Below are 15,727 nucleotides of genomic sequence, written 5' to 3'. Positions count from 1 at the left end.
AAGATATTTGACCAGAATAGACACGTTCGTGAATTAGCATAAGAACAGAAATAGCTGTGAGAGAACACTTAGATCTGATATCGCCCTCCCCATCCACCAAATGCCCTATTTAAACACCGTGAATGTTCGGCTTCTTACAGGTCTATAAATAGAAGGGCATTTGAGACTCTCTAGAATAGAACAATTAAAGTTCATTGAGTAGACACCAGCTGGAAGTTAAAGCTGATCATGAGAGAACACACGATCATTTGTGTGGGCACCAATGTGAAATTAGAGAGATTGTAAAAAAGGAAAGCTTTTCACATTTTCACAAGTGTGATTTTATGAACTTTCGCTTCCTTTTTTCACACAGTCGTTAGTCATGCTTTCTGGTAACAACGATAACTAGCTACTACCCGTCTCCTAGACTACTAAGTGTCAGTGTCAATCCAAAACTCAATGTAGTACCGTTGTGAGTGTGTGTGTGTGTTTGTGTAGGCGTATGACCATGGTAGTGAGCTTGCAGGCGTGTGTGTGTGTGGTATTTTGGGGTCTGCGGCCTGTGTAGTGTGAACAGCATGTGACTCACAGCAGATGGTTGAACCCAGTGGACAGATTATAAATACATTTGATGCAAAAAAAAGACGTATTTATAAACTGTGTTGACCCTTCAGGGAAACACAGAATAATGATCCACCCAACATCTTCATTTGTACTCAACTCATCTACGGTCATAGACTATTTAGCCCCTGATGTAGGCCCCTGATTCAGTCTTCCCTTCGCAGCCAGGAAGCTACGTCAACAGTGTCAGGTTTGCATGCTAAAGTAAACAATAAGCACAGGGGTTCCAGAACATTCCAGAACCTCTTTGTCTGTACATTCTCACAGTTCCATTCCATCGGGCATGGAAGCCGTGTTAGCTGACGCTCTGCAGCTCCAGGTCTGACTGTTAGCCTGCAGCACCAGAGACTCGTACGCAAACAAAAAGTCCTCTGAGTTTTGCCGGGAACCCTCTGGAATTCCCATGGAAGAGGTGAAACATTCCTGAGGGGTGAGGCGTTCGGAAAACTGGGCAGAGAAAGCGAGAGAGAGAGAAAGAGCAAGAGAGAGGGAGAGCTAGAGAGAGAGAGAGAGAGAGAGAGAGAGGAAGAGAGAGGGAGAGCTAGAGAGAGAGAAAGGGAGAGAGAGAGAGAGGGAGAGCTAGAGAGAGAGAAAGGGAGAGAGAGGGAGAGCTACAGAGAAAGAGAGGGAGAGAGAGAGAGGGAGAGCTACAGAGAAAGAGAGAGAGAGCTAGAGGGAGAGCTAGAGAGAGTGAGAGAGAGGGAGCGCTACAGAGAAAGAGAGGGAGAGCTAGAGGGAGAGCTAGAGAGAGAGGGAGAGAGAGACAGAGGGAGAGCTAGAGAGAGAGGGAAGGACGGGAAGGGGGCTGTGTGTGTGCGGGGGTGGGGGTAGTGGGAGTTAAAGTCTGATGGGAGGAATGTGTGAAGGACAGGGGAGTACGGAGTGTGTTCTGTCTCTCCTGACGTCAGAGCAGCGTCCTCATGCGCCCCAGGGAACAGGACATCCTGCGGAACCACTCTGGGGTGGTTCCGCAGGTGGGAGGGAGGGAGGGGGGCGAGAGGGTGCAGGTGAGCTGTTGTCGATATTCTCATCCCACACCCCTGGAACCCCCCTCCAGGACCTATCCCGAGGGCGAGGCGACTTGAGATGACTCAAGAGGAGGAGACTCCAGCCTTTTCAAGACTCAGCCTTCGTTCTTGCTGAACTCCTCAGAGTTGGTGGACTGGAATGTGGTGTTCCCCTATGCGGCCCGGCCTTACACAGTGTGTACTGTAACCAGGAAGAGGAGGGCTTCATTTCTTCATTTGGGTCTGTTCCTTATTTCGCCATCTATGAAACACTTCCACCACCATCCCTGTTCTGACTGAAATAAGCCACCATTGTGATGAAGCAGTGAACACTGTGTTCCTGTTACGAAAAACAGTCCTGTAGGACTGAGAGAGAGAGAGAGAGAGAGAGAGAGAGAGAGAGAGAGAGAGAGAGAGAGAGAGAGAGAGAGAGAGAGAGAGAGAGAGAGAGAGAAATAACAATAGAGAGGGAAAGAAAGATAAATAGAAATGATATCAGATCAAGATAGCCAGACTCCAACAGAGAGAGAGAGACTCTCAGACACAGAACGACCCAAACCAAAACAGACTGAGAGTGGATTCAGAAAAGGACAGTTGGTTTAAAAATAACTAAGGGAGTTAGAGGGATGAAGAGGTGAGGAAAATAGATGTGATAGAGAGACTAGAGAGACTAATAGGGATGTGTCGGAGAGAGAGAGGAGTGAGTGAATGGTTGTAAGGGAGGGAGAGAGGCAGGTAGGAAGGGACTGATGGATGACGCAGTCTGGATGTGGCAGGGGTGGCGGGGGTGTAGCTATATTTAGTAGAGGATGGGAGACAGGATCTAGCAGCGATTCTCTCCCGCCTACGTCACCTACACTACGCTGACGAGCCGCTCGCTCTCGCCACGTGACCGCTGCTGCTGTGATGCTGGGTTGTTGCAGTGATGTCCAGTGATCGGCATACTAAACATCACAGAGACGGGCACACACGGTTTATAACACTAGAATAGAATGGAATATTGACTGGAAGATTTTACCAACGGAATATGAACGATCTAACACGAAATTAACCCTAATATTAATGTATACATTAGACATAGGCTATAGGCCTGATTCAAATACGACATCGGACGACGCTAGCATGTGTGATGTTGCCGTAATGTACACAGGCTGTCTAATTGTGTAGTTGTAAATGATTTGCAGCTTTGAATCTGCTATGTAATAAAATATAGACTACAACATCGTTGCTCGACCAATTACGTCACCATACTTTATGAATGGTAAAGAGCCCCAAGGCACAGAAAACGGGGCGGATACCATTCCGCATGTGGGAAGCAAACGGAGGCTGTCGATTGGACGGAGGTCACCAACTCTACGCATGTATTTCACTGATTGGCTACTTAGGTAGGAGGGCTGAATTCACTATCATTAAATAAGGACATTTACGCATTGTACAGTGCAGTGCAGTTTACATTGTTCGGAGACTGGAGGGAGAGGTAGCCACGTAGAGGCACAGTATTGCAGTCTATGGCTATCCTTTTCACTGTGTATCTGTGAACTATCCTCAATTAAAGCCTCTTGCAAAATATCGTATTGCGTTGTTCAACGTTTAGGCACTCGCCTGCTATAGCCTCAGCGATCTGGAAGACGAAAGGATTATCTTCCGTGTCTTTCAACGTAGCCTAAAAGAAGACATTAAACTGGGACCATCGACTGGTCGTTCATAATCAGATACGAGTCTAGGTACCGCCCGCTTTGTTCATCCGTCTGCCGGTATCTCCTCGCCGCGAATGGACCGTCACCAACCCAGCACTCGGAGCTTCGTTCCCCAAAGGTCTCCGGTTTTCGGGTCGGTCCCTTGCGAGTCCCCGATGAGGCTATCTATCTGCTCGACCACCGGCAGCCGGTTCGAACTGTCCGTGCCGCAAGGAGAGACGCTCGAGGGCTTAAGGAGACGTCTCTCTCAAAGACTTAGAGTGCCCAAGGACAGGCTCGTGTTCCTGCACAAGGAAACGTGAGTTACCCCCGTTATTAATCACCGTCCGCTTGCCTTATGGACGGGGATTATGACCCGCTGTATACCAATCCCATCGTAGACTCAAACCTACACATACTACATCCTCACGTATTTTCCACACATCTACGCCAGTCTCGACGTGATGAGAATGGACTGGTCAGCGAGCAAGGGTGGTCGCCTAGTACGGCGGTGTTTTATTAATCCTGGTTCTCCCCCTCCTCTCTGGCGCGCGCAGGCAGATGAATGCTGGGAAGCTCGTGGACCAGGGAGTCTCAGACGGGAGCAAGCTAACACTGGTGCCTGCCGTGGAAGCGGGCTTAACGGTAAACAGAACCACACACAACTTCATGGATGGATGAGATGGATGGATGGATGCATGCATGGTTGGATTGACTGACAGGCAGGCAGGCAGTAAAACAAAACAAACAGTGTAAAGGATGTTCATTTGACTATTAATTGTATTCTACATATAATATGGGAGTCAGGTGGCTGAGCGGTGAGGGAATCGGGATAGTAATCCGAAGGTTGCCAGTTCGATTCCCTGTCATGCCAACTGACGTTGTGTCCTTGGGCAAGGCACTTCACCCTACTTGCCTCGGGGGGAATGTCCCTGTACTTACTGTAAGTCGCTCTGGATAAGAGCGTCTGCTAAATGACTAAAATGTAAACATGGCGTCTGAGTGAGGAGGACCCGAGTCCCGGTGACCCTGCCGCTCTGGGCCGTGCAGGGCCTGGAGACAGCCTCTCTGACCCTGCCGCTCTGGGCCGCGCAGGGCCCGGAGACAGCCTCTCTGACCCTGCCGCTCTGGGCCGCGCAGGGCCCGGAGACAGCCTCTCTGACCCTGCCGCTCTGGGCCGCGCAGGGCCCGGAGACAGCCTCTCTGACCCTGCCGCTCTGGGCCGCGCAGGGCCCGGAGACAGCCTCTCTGACCCTGCCGCTCTGGGCCGCGCAGGGCCCGGAGACAGCCTCTCTGACCCTGCCGCTCTGGGCCGCGCAGGGCCCGGAGACAGCCTCTCTGACCCTGCCGCTCTGGGCCGCGCAGGGCCCGGAGACAGCCTCTCTGACCCTGCCGCTCTGGGCTGTGCAGGGCCCAGTCTCTGCCAGTGTCCCAGAGCAGGGTGCAGTCTGTTCACACACAGTGCAGTCTGGGTGATCTCTGCTCTCCTCCACCCTTGTCTGTTCCAGCCGCAGCCTCCCAGGACAGACCACACCATGATCCAGGCTCTGGAGAACCTCACAGAAACTCAGGTGAGTGGGTGCACCCCCCCACAGCTGCATGTCGTCTTTCTGTCAGTGTTTTTTTTCTCACCTCGGCGGTGAGATGGTTTTATGATCCAGAAATGTGTTGGGTGTTTTGTTTGTGTACGTTTAACGGATGCCCGTCTTGTAGCGATGCTTTGCTGTAGACTTTCTAGGTCAGTTGGCTTGTCTCGTACAGCATCAGGGGGCTATTTTGAATAAGCGAAGGAGCTTGCTTCCTGTGTGGCCGTGATGTGTGTGTGTGTGTTTGTATCAGTCTGTGTGTGCGTGTGTGCAGGTGTGTGTACTCAGTTCTTCATTTCACTTCTGTGTGAACTGTAAAGCTGTGTGTGTTTCAGTGTGTGTGTGTGTGTGTGTTTCAGTGTGTGTGTGTGTGTTTCAGTGTGTGTGTGTGTGTGTGTGTTTCAGTGTGTGTGTGTGTGTGTGTGTTTCAGTGTGTGTGTGTGTGTGTGTGTTTCAGTGAATGTGTGTGTGTGTGTTTCAGTGAATGTGTGTGTGTGTGTGTGTGTTTCAGTGAATGTGTGTGTGTGTGTTTCAGTGAATGTGTGTGTGTGGGTGTGTGGTTGGGCTCTTAGGGAGTGACTTGAGCTGACAGGAGCCGTTTTCTTAGAAATGCCCCACTGTCAGTTCACACTTTGGTTAGCCTGCGAGCGTACACACACGCACAATACACCCACGGCCACTTCCTGAGTTGTTAAGACGACCTGCTGAAACAAAACCTCCTCCTCTCTTTGCCTGCAGGTCAGTGACTTCCTGTCCGGGCGCTCACCTCTGACCCTGGCGTTGGGAATCGGAGCTCACCTGATGTACGTGCAGCTCCAGCTGGCCTCACACAACGCCGTCGGGCAGCAGCACCATGGCAACCGCAACGGGGGCAAGGTGCATTCTGGGAAGTCTGGGTCCTCCAGGGTCCCCCGGCCGTACCCGTCCCCGACGCACCCCTCGTACGTCTCCCACACTCTGTCTCCCACCGGGAACTCCCAGGTGCCCAGCACCTCCCCCCCCCCCCTCCCACAGAACCCCTGTCATCCGTCGCCCTCACCCTGGCCCCGCCCTCCACGGCTTCTCTCCTCCTCACACACCCCAGCCCGGGGCCTCCCCCCACCCCCACACTCCCTCCCCTACCCCCTCCCCTCTCTCCTCACACGGCCCCCCTCCCTGTCTTCCTCCCTCCCCCGCCGCCCCTCTCTGCCCCCCTCACGTGGTCGGCTCCAGCCCCGCGCCCCCCAGCCCAACACCGGCTGCTCCGTACCCAGAGGTGAGGACACCTGAGGATCTGTTCTAGTACTGTACTACTGGATAGAACTGGATAGTACTGCATAGAACCGGATAGAACTGGATAGTACTGCATAGAACTGGATAGTACTGTACTACTGGATAGAACTGGATAGTACTGTAGTACTGGATAGTAATGCCTACGACAATACAGTATTTTCTCAGGAAGGAGTACAGGTACTTTAGTATAGAGTGAATGTGTATTAATGGGGAAAGCATTTTGACCAAGTTTTAACATAGTATTAGTGTAGTTTTAACATAGTTTTTAAGGAGTTTTAGAACCAACACTGTTTTAGTTGGAAGTTAGGAGCAACGTAGTGTAGCGTGGCGTCAGAAGGAAGGCTGGTTTGTGACTGAACAGAAACAGGAACACAAGAGGCCTGAACAGAAACCAGGATCTCATGTTTCCCTGGTTTTCTCACCCCCACAAACTGCCGTTTGTTGCAACCCACCCCCCACACACACACACAGGTGTGAACACACACAGATACACTACACACACACACACACACACACACACACACACACACAGGTGCGCACACACACACAGATACACATACACACACACACACAGGTGTGCACACACACACACAAATACACACACACATACACACACACACACACACAGGTGTGCACACACACACATACACACACAGACACACACAGATACACATGCACACACACAGACACACACAGGTGTGCACACACACAGATACACATACACACAGATACACAGACACACACACACACACACAGGTGTGCACACACACAGGCACACACACAGACGCACACACACACACAGGCGCGCACACACACACAAAGATACACTCACACAGATACACACATATACTGACACATGCAGAAATACAGGGAAACACACACAAATTGACGAATGTGAAGTTCTCTGTGCTTTCGCTAGTAAAAAAAAAAGGGTGACGCTAATCAAATGTGATCACGTTGGGATGATGAAATCATACCTCATCTGACCAGTCAACTACAATCCTTGTATCTGAATCCATATTTTTGACCCTGACTGTAAAAACAACAACATACAATATATGCTCATTAAATGGCACTTTTGTACAATTGACAATTGTATCAGTCATAGCTGACCAGCTATTTTGGACCCTGTTTTGCAGGAGTCCTGTTCCTCCGCCTCTCCTCAGACTCCCGGCAGGGAACCTGGAGCGGTCATCGAGAGCTTCGTCAGTCACTCTCCCGGGGTCTTCTCCGGAACCTTCTCAGGTGAGCCTCCAGACTGGTCAAGAGAACAGGAGAACCGGAGGGAGTTCCGCATAGACAGAATGGGATTGTCACAGTCGCGTGTTGAATGTGTTCTAACTTCCTCTCTCTCTCTCTCTCTCTCTCTCTCTCTCTCTCTCTCTCTCTCTCTCTCTCTCTCTCTCTCTCTCTCTCTCTCTCTCTCTCTTGCCTCCTCTCCTCCCCCTCCTCCCCCAGGCACCCTGCCTCCCGTCAGCCAGAGTGGCGTCTCTCACCCAAGGCGAGGCATCGCCACCATCCTCCAGATCCTCAACGACCTGCTCAGCGCCACACGCCACCACCAGGGGGCTCCAGCCTCCCTCTGCCAGCTCCGCGGCCCCGGCCCGGCCTCCCCCTCCTGCCCCCTGACCTGCGACCCCCCCGCCACCGCCACCACCTCCTCCAAAGCTACCTCAGAACCCAGCACCACCAGCAGCCTGAGGCCACACCCCCAGCAGGCCAGCCCCCCAGCAACACACACAGGTGAGTTGTTCATCTGGAGAGCGTATGCCGGCGAATCAAGAGGCCATGTTTTAGTTGCTGGTGGTAAATTATAGAAGTTTGGCTGTATAGAACATATGTAGATAGCAGCCCGGTTGCCGTAGAGTACAGCCACAATCGTGAAGGGTACTCAGGTTCTACTGGATTAGGCAGAAACAGTCTCCTCAAGCCAGAGCCAAAATGGCCGCCAGAGTTCATAGTTAATCTGTGGGAAAGGTGTGAGGGTATTATTAGGAAACTGATACTCTGCTCTCAGTCATGAACTGTAGCTGCTGATTGTCAGTCTGCCATTGGCTACACATTCAAATGTTTCCAAGTCACTAATGTGTTTTATGTGCTGGTTTGTGTGTGCTTGCATGCGTGTGGTTGTGTGTGTGTGTTAAGGCAGTTAGAGCTGGTACTCCAGGCTGAATTAGTCACACACACACAAGCCACACACACACAGATGGGAGCGTGACCTTTCTCTGTATGTAGGTTACCTATGAGGCTTACTCTGCACTTTAACTGAGGGTGTGAGGGTGGAAACTTGCTAATGATGTTGTAATCACCAGATACCTGAGGAGTTCTGGGTGTCACGGTAACCGCACAGTCACCTACAGGACATTAGCAGTCACCCAACAATCCTGTGTGACACGAATTGAAAACAAAGTCCCTCAGGCATTGTTGAAAAACTGTTGAACAGCGAGTGCCTGCTGCTTCCCCCCCTTCTCCCATATCCTCTCTTTTTCCCCCTTCTCCCATATCCTCTCTTTTTCCCCCTTCTCCCATATCCTCTCTTTTCCCCCCTTCTTCCACACTCTCTCCTCCTCTTTGTGGGAGTAAACAATGACTGAATAGATCAGCCAGGCACCATGAAAGGAAGCCGATTTAAACAACACAAGGCATGCGTAGGGGCATTTAAACTGTGCTTTTGGTCTTGCAAAACAACTGACTTTTGTCTCTCTCGCCTCTTCGCCCCTCCTCCCCCCTCTCTCCCCCCTCAGGTGAGGGAAGTTGTCCCCAGGCGCCGTCATCCTCCGAGGAAAACCGAGCGCTCCGTTGTAAGCTGGAGAGCCTCCAGCTGCTGATGTACCAGCGGCGTCTCCGCAGACGGGCGCGGCGCGGCGCTCACCCCTCGCATGCCTCCGCGCACCCCTACTCCCAGCGCCTCCGCCACCCCTGGTCGCCCGGGCAACGCAAGGCGGCCCGGCGCCACAGCAACGGCAGCCTGTCGGGCAGCGAGGGGACGTCCCAGGACGACACGGAAGCGGATGAGGTCATGGAGGGGTCTCCGTGGAAACCGGAGCTGACCTCTGACCTGGTGGTGGCGTGAGAACGAAGGAGAGAGGTGTGCAGCGAAGCAGAGCGATGTGCGGTAGAGAGAAGTGAGAAAGGAAAGGAGGAAACGACCAGACTTGTGGATAAAACGGCAGACAAGCTCTGCGTCGCCGTCCTTGAATGTGTTCTGGAATCAGACTTGTTGCAGCTCTACAGGGAACTGTCCACTTGCCGAGGAACCTATGAAACAGGAAGTAAGGTTCTCCCTGACAGGAAGCACTAGGAGTTTCCATACTCTCCCTCTCCACACGTGACTTTCCCCACTTCCTGTTCTATACCATCTCTGATTCTGACCCAACAGGAAGCACTAACATTAACCCACACGAACACATTTAATTCATCCCTTTTCCACCAGCAGTCGCTGGTGTGGGTACTTGGGGAGGGGAGTGTCACTGAAAACATGTAGCATAGAATCACGTGCTGTGGATCAGCGTTATCCAACAGTCTCGTCTGATAAAAGCTAGATGTGCTGCAGCCAGAGAAACTGGACAGGGCTCATGGCCAGTCGGATTGACGCACTCATCTTTATAAGCACTGTCGTACATGAATGTTGGTGTCCCGTGACTAATTAATGCCTTAAGCATGCATGTCTTGTCAAATGTATATAGTAGTTAGACGCTGTAGAAAACAAACGTTTGACTGAAGCAATATTTCAATGTTGTCTGTTTTTTAATCAGTTTAGGAATTGAAATTAAAAACCTAGTAGGAAGAACTAGTAGGAGTCTTATTTCAATGTCACCAGCCAGCCCCGTGACTTCCGAGTGACTCGGGGCTCAAACTTGCATCAAAGAGTTTCCTAATGCAGGATGTCAGCTGGACAGCCCTCGGAACAGGAAACAATGTTGTGCGAGGGCCTAGGAGGAACAGGCAGTCATCCTGCCACTCCCAAAACTGTCAGAAGGTTTAAGCTTACTTGCCTGTCTTAACATCTCCAAGACAACACAACTCACTGGGAGACAAAGCCTCAATATTGCTTCAAAGTGTTTATTTTTTATTTAAAAAAAAATCACAATTCTCATATACATGCAGGGTAGAGTCACTGGAGAATAATTGCCCTACTGGATACGAGCGCCACGTGGCTCCCAGCCTTCTGACCTGATGGCACTTCCCTCCCTGTAGGAGACAAGCAGGAAGTGAGCTCATCGACTGAACAAACACACTAGAATAAAAATAAATCATTGCACCATTTAAAACTATCAGCTCAATGTTGTCAGTGTAAAAGAGAACTTCATGCAATTGTACTCTGCAATTTCAGGCCTACATCAATCCCATGTTGTGATCAGACAAAGCACACTTCGTAACCTTAAAAACCACTAAATGCACAATTTTGGGGGGCCCTTTTAAAAGGGCAGTACAGGGGGGGAGAACGTTGACTCACGTTTCCTGTTGCATGACTGAACACAGGAGCCAGGAGCGGTGCTGTGACACACAGACGCACTGCAGTGGAGGAACATCTGGCAGAGGCAGCACACAAAACGTTATACAGAACTACATTCTCAAAGCTGGTTTCCATTAAAATCATGTCAAATTTAAAATGAGACTGCAGTGTTAAAATTGTACTTTTGACAAATTGAGACTATAGTCAAGTAAAAAATAAATAATACTCCTTAGGTCCCAAGAGTCACCACACTACAGCACAGTCCATCAAGATGTGACCCTGGTACTAGTCAAGGGAGAAATATGTCCTAGACTAGAACTTGTGGGTCTAGTCTAGGACAGATTACGACCCCTGGTGTTCAGTTTAATAAAGTTGTGTAGTCTGGTATTGAAGTGGGCATGTCAATTCACCAAGCTGCCACCCAACCCTACATCATTGCTCAGAGTAGGCATGGAGCAAATGCTTAAGGGACTAAGGTTTACCATGTAGACTACACCGATGGAATAAAATTAAGTTATTGTAATATGGCATGATGCACATGAACCCTCATGCAGGTATGTTACCGTATCCTTCAGGGGCATGAGTGTGTTTTGGTCCACGAAGGTGAACATCCTTAGGATGAAACGCTTGTGGTGGCTGGGGTACGGCAGGTCAGAGGAGGCCTCCACAGGGACCGGGGTGGTCAGGTAGCGGTCATCCTGGTAGGGACACCTGGAGGAAGGAGGGGGTGTGAGGTCAGAAGGCCAATTCTGGGGGGAGTTACATGTAGTCATTTAGCAGACGCTCTTATCCAGAGCGACTTAAAGTACAGGGACATTCCCCCCGAGGCAAGTAGGGTGAAGTGCCTTGCCCAAGGACACAACGCCATTTTGCACGGCCGGTAATCGAACTGGCAACCTTCAGATTACTAGCCCAATTCCCTAACCGCTCAGCCACCTGACTCCCGGTTCAAGATTAGTGTTAATCATCCAGTATGACTTCATTGAACCAAATCTAAATGACAACATTTATGAAGTTGTCCTTGAAAACGGCAACTACTAATCTGATCCAATTTAAACAGTAAACCACAAGACAATGGATTTAAAAGTGCAAATACAACAGAAGCCTGGGACCAGATCAGGGAGGGGAGGAGAGAAGGCTTCCATTTTGTCTCGTTGCCTAGCTACCCGTTGTGCAGGAGGTCCCACTGGGGCGTGCTGAGGGCGCTGGGAGCGGAGGTGGCCCAGCAGTGGTCCAGCATCAGGACGAGGCCCGGGTCATTCCGGCCCAGGATGTTAACCTCCACATACACCGGCTCTCTCAGCACCTTGGTCACGGGGTAGTCAGCCTCAGAGTAGAAGGAGGTGAAGGCCTCCCTCTCTGCAGGGAGACAGAAGGGTGGATGAGGTTAGATTAATGGCAAGGCTGCAACTAGAGGTAAGCAAGAACCTGACCTTGGTAATATAAAAATACCCAATTTAAATATTGCCTTCTACCATCTCCTACACTACCTCCTCCCAGTGGCATCTGTCCAATATTAAACTGCCTTGGGCCGTGACTTTAAATTGAGGTTTGGACCCCACTGAACTGAAACTGGATTTGGCTCTGACTAGCAGTGCTACATGTACTACGCATTCAACAAAAACTGACATTTATCAAGATTGTGAGGTCATGTTGGACTAAATTAAGTGTCAAGTGAACTAATCCTACTAGGCGTTTAAACTGCACTAAAATCTTAGTTCACAGCAAACATGCATCACAAAAGAGTTCCTATGGAGACAACCATGGGCTGACTCCCACTCACCAATCACACAGCCCTTGGTGAGGCAGTGTCCATTAGCCAGTCTGAGCTGTAACCTCAGGGTTCCCATGGCAGCGATGGAGGCCGGCGGGGGGACCGGCACCACCTGCACCACCACCGCCTCAACGGACGAACTGGAGTAGCGACACTGGAACAGCAGTCTGGAAGACCAAGACATTCATCTACAGGCCCTTTGCTTTTGTCAAGGTAGTCAAAACCAAATCATAGGGCTGTCAAAAACCCCACACACTTAACATTTAGTTTCCCTTTACCCACTGAATCTCTGAACTAAGCAGATGTAGGGAGGGGATTACAAGCTACTGCTGGCATCTAGTCGTTCCGGCAACAGGGTAGTGTAGAACAGCCCTTCGCCACTAGCAAGGTCAGTTTGTGGTCTGAACAAAGTATTGAGACAACTCACTCAAAATGGCTGTCCCTGGTAATGGATCCTCTGGGACCAACGGCAACATTGTATGTGGACAACATGTTGTTCTCATAGATCACGAAACCGCCATCCTCCTAAAGGATACACAGTAGAATGAATCGGAGAGAAGACTTCCTGTCTTATGGGCTTCAATGTTTCCTCATGACCAGTAAACTGATATACAACTGAAACGAAGCAACATGGTTGCTTGGGCACGTCTTAACTACTTACAGTCATGGTGGTGCCACATTCAGTCACAGGGAACTGGAAGATTGCGAATGCTGAATTGGCAGCAACAGGACTGCAGGGGGCGTCATTTCCTCCCAGCAAGCGAAGGGAATCCAGGTCCAGGGTAGGCAGGGTGGAATCCCTGGCAACCACCAGCACAAACTGCCCATCTTTGGTACACTGCACTGTCACTGGGGTAGAAAGATTACAGGTAACCAAAGATGGCAAGTGGGCATGATACACACCCAATCATGGCCTTCCTAGCACTAAAAGGTATCGTCTAAACCCGTTGGAAAAAAACTCAAATTCCCCCCCATGCGTCCCCAACCAGCTCTTCCCACCAACCTGCTTTCCCGTAGTAGCACTGGCGTCCATCATGACAGCAGTCAATGGCCTGGCATTTCTCTGCTGTAATATCAGGCATTCCACACACTACCCTCGTGTTGACATCTACGGCACATTTAGTGTCGGGGCTATCCTGCAGCATGTTGGTGAACTGCTCAGCCCACTGAACCCACTCAGGCTCTTGAGGTTCTTGAGGCTGCAGGCTGTTCTGGTGCCACAGGGGCATCTGAGGTTGCTGGGGCCACCGATGTTGCTGGGGCAATTGAGGTCGTCGGGGCCAAGGTCGCTGGGGCAGCTGCGCCTGTTGAGGTTGCTGGGGCCACGGGGGCAGCTGCGCCTGTTGAGGTTGCTGGGGCCACGGGGGCAGCTGCGGCTGTTGAGGTTGCTGGGGCCACGGGGGCAGCTGCGGCTGTTGAGGTTGCTGGGGCCACGGGGGCAGCTGCGGCTGTTGAGGTTGCTGGGGCCACGGGGGCAGCTGCGGCTGTTGAGGTTGCTGGGGCCACGGGGGCAGCTGCGGCTGTTGAGGTTGCTGGGGCCACGGGGGCAGCTGCGCCTGTTGAGGTTGCTGGGGCCACGGGGGCAGCTGCGGCTGTTGAGGTTGCTGGGGCCACGGGGGCAGCTGTGGCTGTTGAGGTTGCTGGGGCCACGGGGGCAGCTGCGGCTGTTGAGGTCGCTGGGGCCATTGCGGTTGTTGAGGCCGCTGAGGTTGGGGTTGAGTTTGAGGTTGTTGGGGAACCGTGGGCGTCTGGGGAACCGTGGGTCTCGTGGGCCTCTGGGGAACCGTGGGCCTCTGGGGAACCGTGGGCCTCTGGGGAACCGTGGGCCTCTGGGGAACCGTGGGCCTCTGGGGAACCGTGGGCCTCTGGGGAACCGTGGGCCTCTGGGGAACCGTGGGCCTCTGGGGAACCTCAGACTCCCGGGAGTATTCAGACTCCTGGGAGTGCTGGGGCCCAGACCACTGGGGCTGCTGGGGTCCTTGGGGCTGAGGCCACTGGGGTTCCTGGGGTTCTTGGGGCTGAGGCCACTGGGGTTCCTGGGGCTGCAGGGGAACCTTAGGCTGTGGGGGCCGCTGGGGTCGCCGAGGTTGCTGGGGTGACTCAGTCCTCTGGGGCCACTGCGGCCTCTGGGGCCACTGAGACCTCTGGGGTCTCTTGGGTTGTGGAATTGAATCAGACAACAGAGAATCCTGCGGCAGCTGTAGATCTGAAGTTGTGTTTGGTTCCGGGGGAGTCCATAGCCACCCCTCACTCTGCGCCCACGTATCACTGACAACCACGACAAGGACTGCTAAACAAAGGCAACATTTGCCTGAACCCTCCATCACTGCACAACAAAGAACTAGACTTGTGCTTTCCTACCTAACTGAGGGCCATTTTAAAGAAGGTGGCTCCATCCCTTTCCTTGTTATCAAAGCTGATTACTTTCCAGCCCTGAGAAACCAATCAGATTTGGGATTGTGGATTGGTCTCCCATTTGAGAACAGCTGCATTGCCTCCCAATCAGGAGGCCTGATGCCCAAGACATGCCTAGAATGCCTTCACTGAGTACTCTGGGTGAATGTTCAGCCCTCAACGAGTGCAATCAAAATGAGCTCTTTAATTGAGAACCTGCACTTGGTTTATTAACGACTTATTTTGAATTCATTGTGAGATTTTTCTTCATTTTTCAGAAGAGGCACTTCGGGTAGCCAAGTTACACAATGATGGAGTGCTTTATTTCTAATTGTGAAGGACTCAAAGGGGGAGTCAGGTGGCTGAGCGGTGAGAGAATCGGGGTAGTAATCCGAAGGTTGCCAGTTCGATTCCCGGTCATGCAAACTGACGCTGTGTCCTTGGGCAAGACACAAATGACTAAATGTAAATGTCAAATGATGGTCTCTAAAGAGTACACAGCCTAGCCTAGTTGTTAGCCTAGTTGGCAAAAGCCAAAGTGGAATATATCATATTGATCTATGTTATGATTGACCTTGGTTAAAAGTTATTTTTTACCTAACCCTAACTACTGCTCCTTAAACTAAGTATGCTAACTAAGTACAAATCATCACACAATTCGTAATAAACACGTTTTTATTGTAGAGCTAGTTAAGTTCTACACAACCGTCATCGTAGCTGTAAATTCACTTAAAAGACTAATTTTACTTATTTACCCACCCCATGAATCATACGACAATCAGTAAAAGTACAGTCAAAACGTAACTCCGGTCCTAGAAGTGGGAGTTTAGTATTTAACAGACTTGCTTTGTGCCTACCATGGCTAGTCCGGTAGCCTAAGGATTTGCAGCCTGTCAAAGCACCAGCGGGAGGCACCACACTAACTTCCCCGATAGTTAAGACAACCACTTATGAGTTGAAAT

At 51.1% G+C, this 15,727-nt stretch overlaps 2 protein-coding genes across 2 annotated transcripts; one reads left to right on the top strand and one right to left on the bottom strand.

Moving 5' to 3' along the window:
- The first annotated feature begins 3,078 nt into the window (after window positions 1–3,078).
- LOC136958624 (midnolin-A-like) lies at window positions 3,079–10,117 on the top strand. The gene is given in 8 exon segments (XM_067252659.1): window positions 3,079–3,602; window positions 3,841–3,928; window positions 4,792–4,854; window positions 5,608–5,868; window positions 5,870–6,124; window positions 7,281–7,386; window positions 7,600–7,884; window positions 8,886–10,117. Coding segments are annotated over 8 exon segments (1,611 nt in total). The 5' UTR covers window positions 3,079–3,378; the 3' UTR covers window positions 9,215–10,117.
- Window positions 10,118–10,187: 70 nt separating this feature from the next.
- Window positions 10,188–14,695, bottom strand: LOC136958784 (zona pellucida sperm-binding protein 1-like). Its single transcript, XM_067252885.1, has 8 exons — window positions 13,375–14,695; window positions 13,033–13,220; window positions 12,799–12,896; window positions 12,381–12,538; window positions 11,764–11,956; window positions 11,161–11,308; window positions 10,598–10,673; window positions 10,188–10,332 (listed from the first exon to the last, which is right to left on the bottom strand). Exons 1-8 carry the CDS (start codon window positions 14,693–14,695, stop codon window positions 10,256–10,258), a joined length of 2,259 nt encoding a protein of 752 aa, XP_067108986.1. The 3' UTR covers window positions 10,188–10,255.
- Between the last annotated feature and the right edge of the window lie 1,032 nt (window positions 14,696–15,727).

This window comes from Osmerus mordax, chromosome 16, assembly GCF_038355195.1.
Source record: "Osmerus mordax isolate fOsmMor3 chromosome 16, fOsmMor3.pri, whole genome shotgun sequence".
Lineage (NCBI taxonomy): Eukaryota > Metazoa > Chordata > Actinopteri > Osmeriformes > Osmeridae > Osmerus > Osmerus mordax.
This window is presented reverse-complemented; position numbering and strand designations above follow the sequence as displayed.